At 44.9% G+C, this 22,901-nt stretch overlaps 2 protein-coding genes across 2 annotated transcripts in view; one reads left to right on the top strand and one right to left on the bottom strand.

Moving 5' to 3' along the window:
* Window positions 1-7,813, bottom strand: part of T265_08161 (hypothetical protein) — a gene marked incomplete at both ends in the record, with an annotated part of 10,941 nt that extends 3,128 nt beyond the window's left edge. The window contains one exon of the mRNA XM_009173881.1: window positions 7,748-7,813. Coding sequence (XP_009172145.1) covers window positions 7,748-7,813 — 66 coding nt within the window. The remainder of the gene's footprint in view (window positions 1-7,747) is intronic.
* Window positions 2,196-3,218, top strand: T265_08160 (hypothetical protein; the record flags this gene model as incomplete). Its single annotated transcript, XM_009173880.1, has 2 exons — window positions 2,196-2,368; window positions 3,164-3,218. The coding sequence occupies 2 exons, from the start codon at window positions 2,196-2,198 to the stop codon at window positions 3,216-3,218; spliced, it is 228 nt and encodes a 75-aa protein (XP_009172144.1).
* Window positions 7,814-22,901: the final 15,088 nt, after the last annotated feature.

Genomic DNA, 22,901 nt, shown 5'->3' with positions numbered 1-22,901 from the left:
AATTTGTTATCATCTATATGACATGATACTGAACAATTTATGACATGATGTGATTATAATATAATATAATATAATATAATATAATATAATATAATATAATATAATGTAATGTAATATAATATAATTAATATAATATAATGTAATGTAATATAATATAATACAGTGTAATATAACACGCAAGAATCCATTAGAGAACTGGTGATTATTGATGAACGCGCGGTCTATCTTGCAGGAAGCTTTTCAGTTCGAATCCTGATTTTACCACCTAAAAGATACACGCTTCCAACAATGGCATCGTTTTGGATGACCATTGTTCAGTAGTTTAAACTAGATGAGGTTCTACTATTTCTGCTTCACCTACGCGAAAGTGAGATGGGGAAAGATGGCCGATGGATGGCTGATTGGTCGCCTGGTGCGCTTGACCCAAACAGAAAAAGTCAATGAACGTGCGAGTCAGCTTCTCTGTTGATCACAGTCGCGTACAAGCGGGTCAAAAAAGTGATACTAAGAATACAACTCATCTGTCAAGGGCGAAGGAAGGACAACCAATGAAATCTGTCTCAACGAAAACGGTTATTCCATTGGCTGTTATGTGGTCCCGTTACGTTCGGAACTGGTTCTCCTAATACTTATTGTTTCAAGCGCGAATTTATTGACTCGGAGTTTTGTGGTTCGAGCCTGACCTCTGCATCTCGCCTACTCCTGCCTAGACTTAGGCAACCTGGCAGTAACCCATCCCACATGCTTCCTTCGGATGACATGGCAGTTATAGAAGTGTAAAGGTGTTACAGGTGAACGACTTTCCGAATCTAACCAGATTTGTCTAGAAACCATCAATCTGGAACTTTGCGGTGCTCAACTTTCTTCCGTTACGTTAGGCTTTTATGCCTACTGCACTCAAGCAACTAGTCATTCAACTGATCGTGAAAGACTACCTAAACCAACGCCCATTTTGAACATCCGACTTTTCGAGAAACTCCGGTAGACGTAAGTTTACTGTAGCATTTTCCAGCAGCAAGATGACTTTGTGTCAAAGTTTGAGGAGGCAATATACCTTCTGAGAATCTCTGTCGAAGATATATCTGAACAATGGTACGGCGGCAGCGCTAATTCGGATGCCTGCGCCAGAATTCACTGACTTTGAGGCCACCTAATAGCCACAGGTTCATATTTGATGAACTGTTGTTATGTACTTTGTAATAACGGATACTACTGGTGGGACATGTGAGTAATACGTGGTATTCCGGTAGCTACGTCTCGCGTCTAATGGAAGGTGGGGTTTATTACGGAACCTGTGAAACTGCTTTGCAGTGTTCGTTCACAATCACGTGATGGTCAGTGAATATTCACGAAAGTTCAAGAAGACGCGTGAGGATATTCAGTTTTTTTTAAAATAAGGTGCATATGAGATGTTTACTTCCCCGTCGGATTGTCTGTAACCGTTCAGTTGACGTTTGTTAATAAGCGACTTCGCAGCGAAGAGCCCTCGTCTTTACACTTTTAGCCGTCGCATTGAATCATGAAGATAAGTCCACATGTACATAGTCATTTTCTTATTCAGTTGTATTTTGAATTGGAGATGGATTCAAGTTCAACTTTGAAGGTCTTAGGTGTATCTTATGCGCTCAGAGCTCGCAAATAGCTTGTGAGTAGCGTCGAGAATCGAGTGATCGTAATTGTTCGGTTAGTGAGCGCCCGTCCAAACGCAGTTGCTAAACAGGACTTTGTTACCAATCGATATATGTCTGATAATACAGGACAGTTCACCTGTTGCGGCAAATGTTTCGCATTCCAGATTAAAATGCAAATAAATTTGTTGGCAAAACTGCTTTTCTCTGCCACGCAGGGCAAATGTTTCGCATTCCAGATTAAAATGAAAATAAATTTGTTGGCAAAACTACCAGTGCTGCTTTCCTCTGCCACGCACTTTAATTGACAAGCGAAATTCGGTGCCCTATGAATGTTGCATCACGGTCGGTTTAGCATGATTTTTTTATACATCAACCGACTCCACGAATTTGTTCGTTTCTATCGGAGCTGGAATCGGATAACATCCACACGTCAGTCATATTCCAACTTTGTTCCGTCAAGCGTCACTACCACCCTCCATTTAAAAGGCCTCGGAACTCAGTTTTCACACGATTAAGTTGTTGACACTTCCGCTCTGGCAAGCATCTATGTGTCCACTAGCAAGCATGGGAAAACAATCATGCCTGTCCCCCACCCCTACCGGTTACTTCGGTGGCCAGCGTGAGCGGACTGATTGTTCGAGCCGGGCAAAGTCGCATGCAGTGCGGGAAATGATGACGATGCCGACGTATGATCCGATCGATAGGCGCGGCCGATTGTTCCTGGCCGCTCGCATCAAGTGAATGAATCCACTAACAAAATCAGAAAATTACGCAGAGGTTCCGTTCTATAAGCCCACTACCAATGCAAGAAACGCAATATGCTGCACACAGAAGCGAAACACTGAATCTATGGAAATATGCCTTGAAAGCTTCCCAACAACTCATGTCGTCAAGTCTGGATGTTGTCCTACTTATGCCCTATTTAGTTTACGGTTTCCTGGAATCACATTGAGCTATTCAAGGAATATTTAATGGTATCATTTGGGTAATTTTGGAAACTATCGGAGACGATTTGTTATCCTTTGATGAAAGCCAGGGCGTCTGAAGGAATGAAGAGTTCTTGCATGTGCGCAAGACACATGCACCCTTCTGTGAGATGCCTGCCGATTACTCGCACCATGGAACTGCACACGCACGCACATGCACGCACACACATGCATGCACGCACACACATGCACGCACACACATGCACGCACGTACAAAAGCAAATTCACTCAAAATGCACTGCACGAGTGGTTATCTGTGTGCTTTCGTGGGTGTCACAGACGGGCCCTCAGCAAGTGTTAATTGCTAGTGTTATTCGAGGCGACTGGATAGTCCAACCTGATGCAAATTCTGTGACTTTCAAACCAAAATCAGTCGCGTTTCTCCTATCCAGCGTTTCTCACACAACTGATCCAGAAAATAGTTCGTGAGAAAGCCAGCCGCACAACATGAGAACCTTAGTTGTGACCAGGGCGTTAGAAGACTTCCGATTGACACATGTAGTGGCAACCTGAATAAAAATTATCTGTTTTCTGCTCCTTATCCAGCGTGTCGCGTGTAGGTGAAGAGGAATCAAATACATGGCTGGATCTTCTGATATAAAATCACTGAACGTGATTATTTTTGGTCACCTCTCCTCTGGATCTCTACCGCTTATCTCAGTTTGCTATGAATTCATTAACCGAGCATGATAACGTCAGACCCGTCTTGATACGCGGTCATGTAGTTCACATCAGAGTTAATCGGGAGCAAGTTACCAGGAGAATGGCCGCGTGGTGTTATTCGGCTTCCGATATATTCCAGCTGAAGAAAACCACAAACGTGGGATTCAACTGGATTCAGTTGAGCCTCCCGTGAGCAACAAACTGGTGTGCGAATGAGTGTATCACGTGGATCTTGTACCATTTTGGCTCATGCGGAACATAAGGTTGACGAAGACTCGGGGATCGAGCCTAGCCGATGAGCCCCAAGAAGAGCAAAACTGGTCGTGGGCTGTCCAAAAGTTTCAGAAATCTTGCAAGTAGTGTGTACAATGTATCGTGACATCTCGAACATGGTGCCAACTGAAACATGAGGCGTCCTGTTGCAGCACACTCAACTGCTTGGATGAGCCTATTTCGCTAACTTCGTGCAATTAGGATTCAAGTAGAACATGAGGTTGACAAAACTGTGGGACTGAGCCTTGCCGATGAGCCCCAAGAAAAGTGGATGTAACCGGTTGCGATCTGTCGAACACGATTTGGCCAATCATGTGTAATTTCACTGAAGGAAGTATACTGCGATATGGCACCAACTGGAACTTGAGGCGGACTCTGTGCAGCACCTTCCGTTAAAGAAAACCATAGCCAAGTGATTTAACTGGGATTCAGTTTTTTAACCTTGGTAAAACAAAATTTGACAGCGCAAGCATTCCAACCTCAAATTTACCACAACCTGAAAGAGATAGAGTTTTGCGACCAAAAAAGCTGAATGGATGGATGCTCTGGGAAAAGAATGCTCGTGAAATCACCCCAAGGTATAGGAATGAGTTTCCATTCATTTTACGGCTAGGATGGCCGTAGAAGCCGATCTTCTAGATCATAGCAAACTGAAAACCAAGTGTACCACGCTCGATGTGATCGAGGAACCTCTAGGAGAGAAAACCCAACCAAACTGGAAAAAGGGGTACTCCGTTGTGAACGACCTTGACGCAGTGGGAGTCATGGATACCAAACAAGGTGAGAAAATGAAGCAAGCAGCCTCGATGTGAGTTCCGTTCATTCCAGGGTGTTCTGCGGGCACTTACCCAGAACGCGGTTGAAACAGTTTCTGCAGGCTTCAGCACCACTTGACTTCATTTCGCCGAATTCAGCATACAAGTGGAAGTTAGACAGTGTCAGGTGACTGAGGCAACTGCAGTTCACAATGATGTTTTGTCTCAGTTTTCATGCACACTACGCGGTTGTATAACCGAGTAGCCAGCACCTCTTGATTTCCTCACAACCAGAAACATGTTACAACCACGTTCGAAACCGGGCTTCACAAGGTTTCAGAATGGCGAAGCATAGGGAACTTCCTTCGGCCTCTGAACTTTCCGGGATACATCTGGTATTGCTATTATTCTATTTCGTCTGATAACTTGATATTCTTTTTTGCTGGATCTACCGCATTCCACAGTAATCAGTAGATCCCACATACAATTGGTAAAACCAGCGATGAAAGCAAAACGACACCTTTAGTTTCATAAAGAAAACTACTCACAAGGTTGCTGAAAACTCTTCGACAGCCCTTCTCGGGTCACATCAGGTAGGCGTAGTCCCCGAGTTTCCGTCAACCTTATGATCTATTTGAACCATTTATGAAGATATACTGCGATATCTCGAATATCGTGCCAACTGAAACATGAGGCAGCCTGAGTGCAGCACATTCAGTTGTAGAATACCATAAACGAGAGATTCAGTTTAGTCTCCCGTGAAAACCAAATTGATTTGCAAATGATTTGCAATGATTTGCAAATACCGTAGTCTGAACTATTCACACCTGGGTAGGTCTGTAGGCTTATTTCTGCCTTGATTAGGTGGCATAATAGATGTCGACTTGTTCGCTGAGGTAAGCGAAGCGGCCAAAAGCGCTTTTTGTCACTAATCTAGGTCAACCACTCAGGGTGCCTCGACCTAGAGAATCCGTGCAGTGAGTCAATGTATCCCGCACTAGATACCACTGACGCCCAATCATGATGGGCTGTTCAGGTGATCTGCTCTGTTGGCTGATGCTGATTGGTTTGTTTGTTTCATTAGGCATTCATAAACGCTAAGATGAACACTGATGTTGTTTTGACTCGTTTCCGGGATTTCCAGCCAACCGATTCGCTGGATCGGTAGTCGTCAACCCAGGTTTTTGTTCTTTGTATCGCCAAGGCGACGTCCTTGATGAATCGGCCAGTCGAAGTGGGCACAAACTGCGCATTACCACACTGAAAAATCCAGCACCAAAATCAAGACATCCACTATACTAACAGGCTAAGTGACAGACACCTCCAGAAACAATCACCTGGAGACTATCAAAACAAGGAGATTTGGATGAATTTCACCTGAGTCTTTCGTCAAAGTATTAACTTGTAGGTGAGTAGCTCCCACAACCAGCATAGTATTGTTCACGTAGGAAAGAGCGGTGATGGAGAATCAGGGGCTAGACATGTCTGATGGGCTTCAAAAACGACGATGATGGAGATTCTTCGTGTCAACAGGGTTGCTATTCACTAGCAAAATGGATCATTTTACATCTGCTCCTTTTACTGCGTGAGCGAAACTACAGAAGTAGAGATGACCCAAGGTAACAAGACTTGGGTAGCCCGCCGTTCCCAATTGTAACGACGCCCACGTGCGTACGCAGTCATGTTCACGGCTAAACTGATGATTGGTTATGAATACAAGTCGTGAGGCGAACTGCATCAGGTTGAAGAGTGATGTTCACTCGGACGATGATGGAGATTCTTCGTGTCAACAGGGTTGCTATTCACTAGCAAAATGGATCATTTTACATCTGCTCCTTTTACTGCGTGAGCGAAACTACAGAAGTAGAGATGACCCAAGGTAACAAGACTTGGGTAGCCCGCCGTTCCCAATTGTAACGACGCCCACGTGCGTACGCAGTCATGTTCACGGCTAAACTGATGATTGGTTATGAATACAAGTCGTGAGGCGAACTGCATCAGTTTGAAGCGTGATAAGTGTTCACTCGGTAGTTAGTCTTCAAACTACAACCTTGCATCTGGACGCTAGCAACCTGAACTCAGGCATGTAGACCATCACGCGTCGGAATGAATTGTGCAAAAGCCATGTGTCACTTGGCATTGTCCCTTGTAGAGTCTTTGGATCTTTTCCAGATAAGCCCCGCCACTAATGCAAATAGTGCATTTGCGAAAAGTTAAGCCCCGCCACTTTTTGCCAGCTGCAATCTGAGGTACGCACACAACCTTGTCCTATTCTTGATGAAAACAATTCCTTATCCGCATCTAGGCTTATTTTGGGCAAAAGTTTTCTCCGTTCAAACGTAAAACCTTAAACGAACTTTCTAATGCTTTCAACTCCCGTTCATGACAAGGAGACGGCAATACGTTTTTTGCAAAGCCACGGAGTGATCCATCAGCAGCGTTTACACAACAATGGCCACCAAATGAGACTTTCAACTGTTTTGACAGGTGGAGGTGTAATGCCCGACAGTGTCGAAGATGGAGTTTAGGACAGTAATTCTATTCATTTAGTGCTGGTAAAAATCAAATTCTGCTCCAAGGAATTATCTATTAGCCACACGACCGTTGTTGACTGGAAGAACTTTCTTCGCAAAGTTTGTGCCTGGCGGCTTTTGCAGACTCCGAAAGCTTTGTGGATCCAATGACTGGAGTTCACACATGAACCATCGACTCACTTTCACACGTCTACAAGATGCAGAATAAACACCAATGCGGTGCACATCAATCTTCAGTGGACAGCTACTTGTGTGAGTTCGTTTGGACGCAAAGGCACCGAAAAACGGACCTTTTCATGCAAACTGATAACGATATGTTCCAATTTCACCCTCTTCAATAAAAACTAAAAGCACAAATTTCATATCCTCTTTTTTCTAATCTTTTTTTGGGTGGTGGGGTTTAATTTTTTGGCGGGACTTATCTGGAAAAGATCCGGGTTTTTCGTAGAACTGTCTAAACTAATTCCTCAAATTCAGCCGGATACACTTTATTCCTTCAAGGAACTTAAGAGCTGTCCCACAGGAAATTCAGAAATGCCACCAAATGTCAGATGCTCCCTATTAGGGAGTTGTACGGTACGGTCTCATGTCCAGGTGACTAAACCCCTGCGAGTCGGTTCTGGTGCCATGTTCTACCAACAGCCTTCGTGTGTATTTATTCATGTGTCAAGCATCTTACGTTGGTCGTTTGACAGAATACGAGAACACTCTTCCTTATCTCTGAGTGGTAGATGGATGAAACCAGGCTCGAGTCCAAGGTCGATATCATCGACGAAGATCAAGCCTTTGCTATCATATACCGGGTACGTCTGAACAGGTCAAGATTGGTACGATCCAGACTACTGTCGATCACAGAGGCAATTAGAATCTAAAAGAAATTGTGCGACCTGTAAACTTGCAATCACCAGCGAAACATCCGGTTCCACCAGCCTGTCTAACAACAACGTCACTTGTTTGATTCCATGACTCATTGAGCCACCCTCAGTCAACTCCCCTTCCTTTGATTTCTATTTCATTAAAGTGCATGTAGCCATGACTTTAAACTTTTTCACGTGATTTGTGGTGCCATCTTAATTTTGTGATGCATTAAACAAGAGGAACAGTCACAGAAAACCAGCTTTTTTTCGCCACCTTCTTTCTTTTCATGATTCTGGTGTCCAACCGCTTTCCGTTAGTCCGCGAGTTAGTGGGATTAGTGTGATCCTCACCGCCGACAATTCTCAGTAGCACGAAGATGAAACAGTCATATTACTCTTCTTGAATTTTCCGCTTCTTGCCGAATACCAATCAGATGAAAATGAGTTGATTTTTAAAGCTATATAACCGTGAAAGAAAACATAGGGCGAAATTCAAAAGAAAATGGCAGCTTGTGACGTCCAAATGGTTCTCCCAAGTTTTTCAGTTGTTTAAACGAACTGAATAGCGGCTTTGAACGACATTTCGAACACCATTTGGTGCTACTTGTGATGACCGTTCTTCTATTGAAGAGAAGACATTAGCACTCGTCTCAGGTTTGATACACATGAGAGTGAAAGATGGATGAATTTGTTGAATTATTCATCGCAGCCAATGGATCAACCCAGGAACAAACAGACAAGCCAGATCAATACACCTGCGCGCATCTTGTTGTCCGCGATTCACGATTTACGGTAACCACGAGCAATCATTTCCATCGACACTTTGGTTCCAATTCCATCATAGTGGTGTCGTCGGGTCGAGATGTTTTATTGGTTCTGCTTTGCATCTTAAAGAGTCGAGAAAAACACTGCCTGTGTTGAATCATCCTCGACCCACACGAGAGGCACGTGACATACATGATCATCACTCATCGCCAATGAGCCAAGCCAATAGGCTTTTTCCTCCTGTCAAGGCAAGGAAACGGGAGGGATCCTGACATTCAGACCGAGAACCCAGGCAATTATTGAACATATCCAAAGAAATACGAACCAATCGGACAAAAATATCAGTTCAATTTTCAGGTATACATTGTGTGTCAAATGTAGATTGTTCGCGAAACCCTAGGATGGACATTGCATGTTTGGACGATGGCAGCATTCGTGCTGCACAAAAATCCAGTTGAACCACCCTCCCCATTCTAGAATGGATGAATGCAAAACTAGGTCTTTTTTTGAGAATGTCATGACAGCTACGGTTTTTTTCCATCGTCTAGGATTCACCGTCACTCAAGTATTCGTGTATTACTTAGTCAGTACAGTTATGCACCAACTCGCGTTCCATGCTTCCCTACTTTTTTTAACCGGTTCACTGAAACCCCGTCTGCTTTCGTCACTGAAATTTAACTAATTATCAGATATTTATTGGCCTTGGAAGGAGCTGTCAGTGCCCTTTGAATTTTATATCATATTCTGCGCATGTTGACTCTAACTGGCTTATACATGCTCTCTATTGAGATCCGTTTCATAGAGCATAAAGGCCTGACTTTTTGAAGATAAGAACCTGGATCCTGGAGTTACTTGTCCAAAAGTTTCGAGTAGCTTTCAAAGGCGTTTTGTTGTGGACCACGGTCCCTTAATGCCTTCTTATTACCGTGAACCCCGGTCTGGGTTGCCGCCTGATCGCCTGGTGCGCTTAACCAAACCAGAAAAAGTCAATGAACGTGCGAGCCAGCTGATCTATTGATCACTGTCGCGTACAAGGGGTCAAAAAAGTTATACTAAGAATACAACTCATCTGTCAAGAGCGAGTGATGGACAACCAATGAAATCTGTTTCAACGAAAACGGTTATTCCATTGGCAGTTATGTAGTCCCGTTACGTTCGGAGCTGGCTCGCCTAATACAACTCAAGATGCATGTGCTAGGATGCACAAATCACTGCTCTCTGATCCACCCTACCACAAATAGTGCTTACTTAATTGGCTGTCACCCTCGACCATCATGCAAGTAGTTACCGCATCACACAGCAAACTAGTATGTGCATTACTTGTCTGGGTTAAACCATACATTTGTAAATTCACCTCCGTTATACCGACAGTCATTATAACGACTCCACCGTCCCTTGCTACATGTACGTGGAAGAATATCTCCGTATGCCATCCGCTCTATGAAACCGCCAGACCGTACTAGCCAATACGCGTTTCCGTGACGATATCTTTGTCGTGGTGACACAAAACGGCAGGTAGAAAGATCCCACTTCACCTACCGAAGCCACGAAGGCAGATTACACCATCATCACCCCATTGCCCATAGTATGCAACATTATCATGTTACTATTCATTAAACTCGGGAGCAGGTAAGAACATCTCAGAGAGTATGCAACCGCAATAGCACAATTGGGTCTAGCGAACTACACTCATTTGCGCACCAATTTGGTTTTGACGGGAGACTCATGACCCCAATTCATCTGCTTACTCCGCCCATGTACATTTTATCTCCACTTGTACCCACCAGTCACCTTGCCCCAAAGGGCATCCCGTCCGACACTGGTCTACTAGTACTTGTGTGAATGTGCGCAGCCGACCCGTTCGATGAGTCTGCCCTGGCTCGTTGTCATGGTTTCCTTGTAATCGCACTGCCAATCAGCATTGCGAGAATGTCTTCGGAAGGAACGACCGCAACCCATACCACTGAGCCAACATTCCACTCGCCGTTGTTTGTAGTCAGTACAGTTATGCACCAACTCGCGTTCCATGCTTCCCTACTTTTTTTAACCGGTTCACTGAAACCCCGTCTGCTTTCGTCACTGAAATTTAACTAATTATCAGATATCTATTGGCCTTGGAAGGATCTCTCAGTGCCCTTTGAATTTTATATCATATTCTGCGCATGTTGACTCTAACTGGCTTATACATGCTCTCTATTGAGATCCGTTTCATAGAGCATAAAGGCCTGACTTTTTGAAGATAAGAACCTGGATCCTGGAGTTACTTGTCCAAAAGTTTCGAGTAGCTTTCAAAGGCGTTTTGTTGTGGACCACGGTCCCTTAATGCCTTCTTATTACCGTGAACCCCGGTCTGGGTTGCCGCCTGATCGCCTGGTGCGCTTAACCAAACCAGAAAAAGTCAATGAACGTGCGAGCCAGCTGATCTATTGATCACTGTCGCGTACAAGGGGTCAAAAAAGTTATACTAAGAATACAACTCATCTGTCAAGAGCGAGTGATGGACAACCAATGAAATCTGTTTCAACGAAAACGGTTATTCCATTGGCAGTTATGTAGTCCCGTTACGTTCGGAGCTGGCTCGCCTAATACAACTCAAGATGCATGTGCTAGGATGCACAAATCACTGCTCTCTGATCCACCCTACCACAAATAGTGCTTACTTAATTGGCTGTCACCCTCGACCATCATGCAAGTAGTTACCGCATCACACAGCAAACTATTATGTGCAGTACTTGTCTGGGTTAAACCATACATTTGTAAATTCACCTCCGTTATACCGACAGTCATTATAACGACTCCACCGTCCCTTGCTAAATGTACGTGGAAGAATACATCCGTATGCCATCCGTTCTATGAAACCGCCAGGCCGTACTAGCCAATACGCGTTTCCGTGACGATATCTTTGTCGTGGTGACACAAAACGGCAGGTAGAAAGATCCCACTTCACCTACCGAAGCCACGAAGGCAGATTACACCATCATCACCCCATTGCCCATAGTATGCAACATTATCATGTTACTATTCATTAAACTCGGGAGCAGGTAAGAACATCTCAGAGAGTATGCAACCGCAATAGCACAATTGGGTCTAGCGAACTTCATTCATTTGCGCACCAATTTGGTTTTGACGGGAGACTCATGACCCCAATTCATCTGCTTGCTCCGCCCATGTACATTTTATCTTTGTACCCACTTTGCGCACCAATTTGGTTTTGACGGGAGACTCATGACCCCAATTCATCTGCTTACTCCGCCCATGTACATTTTATCTCCACTTGTACCCACCAGTCACCTTGCCCCAAAGGGCATCCCGTCCGACACTGGTCTACTAGTACTTGTGTGAATGTGCGCAGCCGACCCGTTCGATGAGTCTGCCCTGGCTCGTTGTCATGGTTTCCTTGTAATCGCACTGCCAATCAGCATTGCGAGAATGTCTTCGGAAGGAACGACCGCAACCCATACCACTGAGCCAACATTCCACTCGCCGTTGTTTGATGTGAGGACCTTGAGACTGCACCGTGCCGGTCAGTAACAGACAGGTGCACATTGTGGCGTCACAGACGTATACAAGTGGAGTTTGTAAAGAGTACCGTTCGAACCCGTTTGATATTCATGATCGTCAAACCTACGCGTGGCTCGAAATTCTCTTTTGAGAACCTCAACAAGCACCACCATATATCCAAGCGTTGGTCGCAGTATAAATCATCTAGTCACTTTACTGACCGGTCCATCAAACGTAAATTCAACTCTATCCTTTATGACTTAAAGCTGGCCTCCTCGTTGCTAAATCTTGTTGGGCCAATGACAAGTACTTCGATATGGTAGAACACGATCCGTCTAGAACGCATTCTGGCCTTTGTACAGCACATTCAGGTGAGGGATATCCTCTGAGTTGTCCCCAACCTAGTATGTAACGAGTTTCCAACTCCTTCAACGTATGATTTGGAGTTCAGTTAGGTGGTAACTAAATGATGAGGTCCAACAAGCGAGGGACCAACAGAAGATCATCAGAGAGTTATCTACGATTACTATAATAGTAAAACTGTCAAGAGAAAGGCCACTAGCTTGCAACAGTTATATGGTTCCTTGTCTAAAAATACTTCCTTTTGCAAAAGGCATGTGAAGGGATATTTACTCCGTGGTTATGTGGCTCTCTCTAATGCCGGGAACTTATTGACTACGAGGTCCGTGGTTGGAGCCCAATCACTGTGGCCTGAAGCCCAACTTCGCGACTCTTTCGGTCTGAAATTAGTCGACCTGAGAGCATCCGAAACTTCATGTTGCTAGCAATGAATAAGCACCATTTCGGATGCAACGCGTGACCACCACAAAACAACGCAATCAGGAACACACATCGTATTCCCGTAGCTATGCCTCGCGTCTAATGGAAGGTGGGGTGTATTAAGGAACCTGTGAGACTGCCTTGCAGTGTTCGTTTACAATCACGTGATGGTCGGTGAATGTTCACGAAAGTTAGAGAGAAACGTGTGAGGATATTCAGTTTTCTAAAAATAAGACCCATATGAGGTGTTTACTTTAATGTCGAATTGTTTGTAACCGTTCAGTTGATGTTTGCTAATAAGGGACTTCGTCGTGAAAGGCCTTCCTCCTTACACTGATAGCCGTCGCATCCTGTGAATGGAAGGCATCTGATCACTCTCTAATCCTCAACCTTCATGGTGTACCTCCTTCGAAAAGCTTGTAGCAACCCAGTCACCCACATACTTGACTGTTCAACTCACAGCCGCTCAGTGGATCGCGATGCTTGTTTTTTTTTTCTCATACGCACAAACACGTCGCATTAAGCTGACCCATCGGAGATCGATTGTCTGCACCGCCTAGTCAGCGTAGCAACCACTCATGTGCCGACGCGCCCACGTACACGCACTGGGACCTACATAAAGGGAAACCGAACCCAGTCAGGACACAGAGACTCACGCGCGCGCGCAGAGAGCAAGGAGTCAGCCAAACACTCCGAGTCCACGGTCAATTATGGAATACGTGTAGCAGCCAAACTGCGGAGGAAACACGTTCCCGCTGTCCGGACTTTCACCAAGGGACTTCCCTGTTGACTTGCTCCACATTTTGTATTGCTCTTTATTTTATACATGCTACAAATCGCTCCTGTAAACAACTGTCAATCACAGTTAAAAACGTTTATTAGTGCATACAGCTTCTGATTTGTATTATGGTTCTCATCACTTTTGCACTAATAAGCTAACCCTTGCCCGTTGAAATTCCATCAAACTTGTACTACCTCGACATGGTAGAGCACGATCCGTCTAAAACGCATTTGGGCCTTTGTACAGCACACTCGGGTGAGGGATATCCTCTGAGTTGCCCCCTGACCTAGAAACGAGTGTACAATTCGTTCTACGTAGAATTTGGAGTTCAGTTAGGTGGTAACATGGACGGAAAAGGTACCGGTTCTGTTTACTATACCCGATGTACTTCCTGAGGTAGATTTTCGCTCATACGTGACTGAATGGGTTCAGAAGCGCCGGTAGGATTTGTAAACCAAATCAAACAATACGGTTCGGAGTCCTGACGAGCCTTAGCAACAGTGACCGTATGAGGCTACCAGAAGGGATTACTACAGGGTAACGATGGCGATCCTGTTGAATTTTGCCAAGAAGCTCCGTTGAATCATGCGCCGTTCTGAAAACAAGATACAAGGATGTCGAGAAAATAGTCTGTAACGTACATCCTAGAGCATACGAAAAGTGAATCCGCTGCTCCGTTTGAACTCAAAATAGACGTTTGGTCAAAGACACAGAATCTACTGTATCCGACTCTAGGCGTGCATGGAGCCCCGACAGTAGATGAACAGAAACCACATAAAGTCCATATAACAATGAATTTGTATTTGTCATTTGATTTCCGTTCGTCTCTCATCTTCTACAGACAACTATGCGAACAGCAGGTGATGCAGTATTATTTACAAACTCGGCCCAATGCATGTTTCACAAAAAAACATGCTTACATCCAGGGCTACTGGGTGACATTTCCATCGACTGTGGCTATCGCTACTGCCACTACTACTGAAATAAATTAAGTAGTAGTAGTGGTGGTGGTAATCACAAGAGGAGTCGAAATGGGTATGGGGAAAAAGACATGAATGGGGAGTAGACTTGGAAGAGAAACAAAGTAGGATTTTCCGAGCTCGAATGGAGGTGGGATGTTGTCCTGTCGGATGTGTTTAAGGCAAGGAATATGAACCACCCTTGGTTAAGGTGCGACCCCGTAAGAAGAGTAGAGTAAGTGAGCAACGATGGTGTGTTTAAAGATGAGCAGATTAGGGGATTAGACAAACTCTGGTCAAAATTATGATACTGTTAACAAATCAATTGGTTACCAAGAATAATTAGCTAAGAAGACGCTATATAGTTGTTTGGCTCTAAAATCAAAACGATGGTTAGAAAAAGAAAACTACATACGGTGAACAAAGAGAGAGGTCACGTGATTTCCAGCGTGTATGTATGTGCGCTGTCGGTGAAAGTTCTGGCGACGCGATTGCAATTTGAGGGATAGAGCTGGCTCATGAAAGAAACAATTCTGGAATCTAGTTAATCTCATGGGGTGCTGCTTCAGAGTTATACTATCATGATGATGATAATGATAAAGAAAATACGGATGACCTGATCGACAGTGAACGAAAATGAGCGAATGGGAAGTTCTCTAGTGGCGACGGGGGAGGGGGTTTCGCTGATTCAATTTCCTCTTGTTTGTCAGGTAAGCTGTTGAGCTGCTTGGAAGGTTGTACTACCTTCTTTCTGATTGAATGCATAAAATAAAGCTGACTGAGGAGGTTGAAAGAACGAATTCGGATAGACCTCTTCAGTGGCACTGGTAAACATGCTCCGACATAGTCTTTGAGAGGAACATTCCTCTGCTGATAATCACATGCTGGGAATGTTTTCTCTGAGAATTTTTTTCAGACAGTTCTCTGTACAAACTGTTACAAATTGGCCGTATTGAACTATGAAAACGGCAGTTGAACACTGTCTGCTGAAGCGTTGATTGAAGAACCGGTGAGCTCCGAACGATTGAAAACTGAAAGGTAAATGCATGGAACTCGATGAATATTATTGGGGTAGGCAGACACGATTTCACAGGAAACATGTTGGAACTCAAAGTGGTATGTAATCCCGAGCCAAGCCCGAGTGTTGACGAAATGTTCGTTTGAGAATGAGGCAGGTGCCCTGATGAAAAAAACACGCAAAACCACAAACTATGGTGATTCACAAGCTCTACTGTTTCAGTGAGGAAAGCGTGGCAGCGAAAAAACGTACTTATTGTTTTTGCCATCAAGATTATGTTCCTGTCGCAGCAATCGTTTCGGTCAGGGAACCAGACACATATGGGCTTGTTTCCATACTACAGATTGTTCCTCGCGAGAGATTTTATCTGATAGCAATTCTCTCGAAAACGTCAGACAGAGAATACAGACATCAGACCAAGTTTGGACAGCAACCTACTTCCAATCGAGATCGAAAAGTTTTGTTTTCGTTCGCTGAAACCCATTCATTCGTGTTGTGGTGCTTGTCAGAATAAACGCTTCCGACAGAGTGGTTCTCTTAAACTCACAGAGGACGAATCCGGGATGGCGAATCCTACAAGCTCAAGGTGATTAGTGCGAAATCACGTTACCGAAACGGCAACCCTTTAAGATCGGAAAGATTATTGATTGATTAGATGGAGAGGGACACCAAGAACAGTCAGAATGGCGTCCTGTAGGCCCCAATTATATTTTCTGTTCATGCTTTTTTCAGGCACTGTTTAACAACACACTCCCATTTTATCGTTCGCTACCGGACCGTGGTGCTTGAAACTGTGATGCTTCCTGGATCTTGCCAAAGCACCATTCCGACGATACTCGATACACACGTTCATCGTATCAGTATTGTTGTTCTGGTCACTGTGGCTCTTCATCGTCACTCGAACAACCAGTCGACAGGTGATCACGTGACGTGGATTTCGTGATTGAAGGACGAGTGCCGGTATATCCTGTCTAAGTGCGAGTTAATCCTCCCACTTGTGATGGGCCTCTTTGCCCGAACAGTGTGCTACTCAACTGGAAACCCGGAGAGTGGTGGTTCGAATCTCCCTGGTCTACAACGTTGGAATCTCGATTTAAATTTCAAAATGTTTTCACACTATCAACAAGCTAAGGGGAGATAACACACAAGTAATTGCAATGGGAGAAGAAAAAATATACCAAGACACTAGCGAAATACACTTATTCGCATATCAACCTGGTTTTCGCTAATTTCGCTAATTTCGTGCAAGTTGAACATAAGGTTGACGGAATTGATTTTTTTTTTTTTTTTTTGGGGGGGGGGGGGGCTGCGCCTACCTGATGAGCCTCAGAAAGAGCGAAACCGGCAGTGGGCTGCCATGTGAGTAGTGTATTACGCCTAAATCAAGAAGCATTTTCGTACCATCCATCAAGCCGCTTAAAAACAAGCAGATGGTAACAACCTGGGGGAGTATTCAGACTCTTCTAGATCTGGTCTTCAAAAGGGTCAGAAACGCCTCTGGAATAACCTGGTCTCAACCAGTCAGGTGTGACAAGGGTGCAAGAGGCTTTTTGTCGACCTCGAGATCGAAAGCCTACTGACACGCTCTTTTCACACTACTACACTGGACGATTTCGGTGTAGAAAACCCGACTGGATTAGAAATGGTTTCAAAACGACTGAGCGTTGTGCGTCAAAAGACGAACTGAACGTTATGAGATAAGTACGCAGAGTCAATGGAAGGACCGGATATCAAGTGCCGGAGTCAGGAGGCATTTTTAGGTCACCACAGATGACCGTCGGGACCGCTATGAGCGGGAGTGTGGGACCCCGATGCTAGTAGTCCGTTGTTCGATCAAGAGTGATTGAGAAATAACCACCAGTAATGTTGTTCTTGTGAATGCCTGACTCACTTTTGTGGTACTTTGTGTGTTCATTGATTCTTGATACACGCCTTCTTACGTTAGCTGTAATGGGTGTTCTACTCCCTCAATAGCCCACCGTAATGGGAGGGCCATAAAAACACTAAGACTAGAGTAGAAGTGGAACAAATTACGACCTCACTGAATGATGGGAAACTCAAAGCAAGATTGCAGAACATTGTGGATGCTCTCAGTTATTTAGAGGGATATCGCTTCAAACTTCTGGCTTGCGGTATCCAGCTTGACGTTGGAGGCCTGTTCATAGTACCTACAATTGTGCCAGCGTATATTATGCCAGACATATTGCTGAAGATTGTCACCACATACAAATTCATCAGTCGTTCGTTCAAACATCCAAGACTCTTGATTAAGCGATAGGGCTCTACATGACTGTCTTATAGACCTGATTTACGTCATGAGCAGTCCTGACCAATCAGAGTCCAGCAATGGTGTGTGAAAAGATGGTCCCACGTCTTCTTGAGTTCGAAACGTCACCTATCGAAAGGTGGTGTTCCTCTGATAGAAGAGCACATTGAAGACATGCTCCTAAGCCCTAACATGCCCCCCTTTTGTCTTCATTGAGAGCTTCAACCTTCTGATACACTTGATCAATTATCCAATCCGGTACACTCACTGGCGCGCGGTCTCTGATCCCAAATCAGTTTGGAGTAGTATAGGTTGTCCATATTTTCGCCCAAAAGCGTAAACGACTGGCTTTCGTTAGTTCCTTCGATAAATCGTCAAGAAAGTCCTCTCATGGTAAACAAGTATCCAACCGGAGTAGGTTGCTCAGAATACAGCACACGGAAGCTCGGTAACTGATTAGGAAATGGGAATGCTTTGATTCTTTTAACTAGTCTAACTAAGGGAGAGATTCAGGGTTGAGGAAGCTGATCGAAAAAGAAAAAGACCCATGGCTAAGTTTAATTTAACACACTGATGACGATTCCCAATAACGATGAAACAACGGTACAGTGCTTCTCAAATTTTCGGCAGTGACGAAGTCTCTATGGCCAAGCAAAATGACTCAAACGTGGTGTCATAGCCATCCCGTCATCCACACGCTTGCCTGTTCAGCTCACAGTCAGCCACTGGATCACGAGGCTTGTCTTTTTTTCTATTTTAATGTCGAATTGTTTGTAACCGTTCAGTTGATGTTTGCTAATAAGGGACTTCGTCGTGAAAGGCCTTCCTCCTTACACTGATAGCCGTCGCATCCTGTGAATGGAAGGCATCTGATCACTCTCTAATCCTCAACCTTCATGGTGTACCTCCTTCGAAAAGCTTGTAGCAACCCAGTCACCCACATACTTGACTGTTCAACTCACAGCCGCTCAGTGGATCGCGGTGCTTGTTTTTTTCTCATACGCACAAACACGTCGCATTAAGCTGACCCATCGGAGATCGATTGTCTGCACCGCCTAGTCAGCGTAGCAACCACTCATGTGCCGACGCGCCCACGTACACGCACTGGGACCTACATAAAGGGAAACCGAACCCAGTCAGGACACACAGACTCGCGCGCGCGCAGGGAGCAAGGAGTCAGCCAAACACTCCGAGTCCACGGACAAGTGAGGAATACGTGTAGCAGCCGAACTGCGAAGGAAACACGTTTCCGCCGTCCGGACTTTCACCAAGGGACTCACATACGATAAGTTGCTTTTTTTACTTGCTCCCATTTTGCATTGCATTTTGCGTTGCAACCCACCACTGTCGACCATGCTAAAAACTTTTATTAGTGCATACACCTTCTGATTTGAATTATGGCTATCATCAGCAGTGTACTAATAATGTCATTCCTCATCTAATTGGGCTGCACATCCACGTGCGTTCCCCAAAGCGATGATTATTTCTGAGTGTGATTCAGCTAGCTGTCACATACGTTTCTGTTAGGAGAACAAATTCCGAACGTAACTGGACTACACAACTACCAATGGAATCATTGTTTTCGCTAGGACAGATTTCATTGGTTGTTCTCCACTTGGCAGATGAGTCTTATTTTTAGTGTCACTTTGTGGCCCGCGTCAGTGTTCAATAGATCGATCAGCTGATCCGCACGTTCATTGACTTTCTGGTTTGGCTAAGCGCATCAGGCCATCAAGCGGCTATCCAGATTCGGGTTCACGATATAAAGAAGGCGTTAGGAAAACCGCGGTCCACAACATTTACCTACTGCGTCTGCGTGTTGCTTTCCAAACTGTAACCACCATTGTATCTGCCACTCACCTCACCATACTAACCCAGCAACCGACACCCTTATGCGTATGTGTGTGTGCGTGTGTGTATGTGCGCGCGTGCATGTGTCCGTGTGTGTATGTGGGCGTGTGTATGTGCGCGCGTGCATGTCAGAATTAGAGGCCTTCGTTGAACGAAACGTCAAACAGAGGAGAAACCCCTGTGAGTAGCATAATACGGAACCAGCGTTGTTTAATGTGTGTACTGAAAATGAACACTGATGCTTACTTTCACCATATTCCGACGGGAAACTGTTATCGAGGCTTGACATGTGATTCGATTCCTCTCCCCGTTTTGGATAATCTGGTCTGACCCAAATGGTGATTATTCCGAGCCGGAGGTTCTGGAACCTCACGCTCCCAGTTGTTCAATTTCGTGTCGGGTTTGATCTCATCCGTGAGTCGGGGTGAATGCACATCGGCGGCGATTTGCACAGCATGACCGGAGCCGCCAACTTGGTTGGAAGCTCCGCTGGGGTCGGTGGAATTCGGACTTTCGGTGGAACTGTGTGACGTCGCCGGATGCTGTTTTTGAGAATGGGATGCGAGACACGCTGTGGTTGTCAACAAGGTACTGGTCGAGGATGCTTCAGTCCACAATTCCGAATTGGATGCAAGCTGTGTGTAGTGGGGGAGAAATTTGTCGGTTCAGCAAACAGCCAGTTCAGAAAATTGTGGTAAAATACTTTGTTGCCATCAGGAAACCTACACCTGGCGAGACTAGTGGTGGTCCCACCCGACAAGGACCGTCCATGAGACAAATCACTTCTTGGGAAGAAAGCCCTAGTTTTCTGGAACGACTGAAAAGCCCTCTAGTCGAATGGGTAACTTGAATCCGTAGGAAATAGACTTATCCCAAAATGCGAAATGCTGCGATAGATCAAAATCCAGATATATGAGGTAGATAGTGTATGACGCTTTCCGTGTTCTTAGAAACGTCCTACGTTATACGCTGTCTGTCCTCTCTTTAAGTTGGGTCCTCGTATCACTCAACAGCATTTATGATTTATTGGTAAATTACTTTAGTAATCATTGTTGGCAATTAGTTCAAGCACGATGTGGCCGAAATTAGGAAGGTTGTCTTACACCGAGTAATCGATGGCTTAGCAGGCAGGCTTAGGAAATGAGTGGAACTGGCATGAACAATCCGTTTGATGTACCAGAATAGCGCAGTTCTATTTGTCATTAAAACCTTTGATTCTTGGTGTGGTGCCCACTTTGCGACAGGATTTGCGTATAGTGAACTCCTGTAGAACGGTTTTATTGATTCATTTCCATGCACAACGGGATTCATCGTTGTATTCTTTCCGTTTTGTGCTTGCATCCCTTCCTCTAGTTTTTGACCTTGACATTTCAGTTTCTGACCTCTTTGTCTTGATTCAATGCGATCTTTGAGCAGGCGTGTTATTTTCTGCCTGACTTAAGTGTACAAGGTCTCCGTTCAGTAATAAGTATGCATCCACGACTTGAGGTCAGTACTACCTTATAATTTTGCCCTTGTATTCATAGGATCGAACATTTGTTGATACAGCCTCTTTTGAACGATGCGAATTTTTGGATTTTGCGCTTAACTGGGCATGACCCACGTGATTACTGGACGTTATCAATAGGTCCACACGTGTAGGGTGTCATACACCTCTGAATGACATTTGGGAGGCAGAACAATCCAGTCACTCTATCAGTGTGCTCATCAGAAGCACCTGTACTTATTCGGAACAAACGAATCGTGTTACTGTTGAATAGTATCAAGTCTCAAAATGAGTGCAAACGTTTTTTTCTTGAGTGGACTCCTTACTTGTCAAGAAAATATACTGCGATATACTGAACATAGTACCGACTAAAACACGAAGCTGACCGAGTGGAAGAATACCATAAAATAGGGATTCAATTAGGCCTCCTGTTAAAACCAATTTAGTGTGAAAATCGATGCATTTCGCATCAATACAACATTTAATTTCTCCTCCTTGAAAAAGTGGCGGTTGAATGTAATCCCATGAAGCGACGGGCCTAACTACCTCGGGGTGCGCTACGTCACACCGTTTCAATAATCGTGCGAAAAAAATCGGCTACAGAAAGGCCAAGGCTTCAGGTACACATTCGCTTTTGTTGGCTGATTTCCTGGCCTCCAGCATGTGCACTTTCTGGAAATGAGTGAANCGACTTTTCGGTGAGTTGAGAAGACAGCGACTGCATGGTGTGACTATCAACTGTACAGTAAAGCTGACACTGTCGAGTCATTCAAAATGGTCGTGTAAAAGAGATCTCAGTGGATGCTGGTCAACTTACGTAAGACGTTACGGATAGCCGGTGAGGCCGGAAAAAAGCGAAGCCACAGGACGATCTTCTAAAAGTACATTCAAAAGGCATGTGCTTCTCAGACCACAGGCTGGCGTTGCGGGCCTTCCACCATGCCTTTTCAGCACAGACTGACGTACGATCATTCGGTCTGGGCCAGACATAGCCGGTGAGGAAAAAAGCGAAGCCACAGGACGACCTTCTAAAAGCACATTCAAAAGGCATGTGCTTCTCAGACCACAGGCTGGCGTTGGTTGCCTTCTACCATGCCTTTTCAGCACAGACTGACGTACGATCATTCGGTCTGGGCCAGACATCAGCTGACTGACCTCGATTCCGGACATTAGGGCTGCGAGCTTATAATTCGAGTGAGTAGTCTGGCCACCGAGACAGGGGTGGAGCGATAAAAGTGCGCCTACACTCTCCCGAATATTGAAAAAACCGTAGGCACGCGGTTTGCGAGGTCTGGGAGGGAGTAATCTATAGGAAGTATACGATAGACTGATGCAATTATCTTCCAGTGTGAGTGGAGCCGGAGGGGTTAGTCACCGAACTAAGTCACACAAACAGAAAAAATAGCTCGAAATGATCTTTGGGCGATGGCTTCATAGGCCGGTTTCACTCGCTGGATCTGTGATAGTGGTCGGTCGGTCTGTCCGACTCTGCACAGTCGGTTTGGATTTTACAGTCCCAAACTCAAGTGACCACGAATCTTGCTTCACTCATTTCCAGAAAGTGCACATGCTGGAGGCCAGGAAATCAGCCAACAAAAGCGAATGTGTACCTGAAGCCTTGGCCTTTCTGTAGCCGATTTTTTTCGCACGATTATTGAAACGGTGTGACGTAGCGCACCCCGAGGTAGTTAGGCCCGTCGCTTCATGGGATTACATTCAACCGCCACTTTTTCAAGGAGGAGAAATTAAATGTTGTATTGATGCGAAATGCATCGATTTTCACACTAAATTGGTT

This window comes from Opisthorchis viverrini (assembly GCF_000715545.1).
Source record: "Opisthorchis viverrini unplaced genomic scaffold opera_v5_204, whole genome shotgun sequence".
In the NCBI taxonomy this organism is placed as follows: domain Eukaryota; kingdom Metazoa; phylum Platyhelminthes; class Trematoda; order Opisthorchiida; family Opisthorchiidae; genus Opisthorchis; species Opisthorchis viverrini.
Note: the sequence above shows the minus strand (reverse complement) of the source record. Positions and strands in the feature narration are given on the sequence as shown.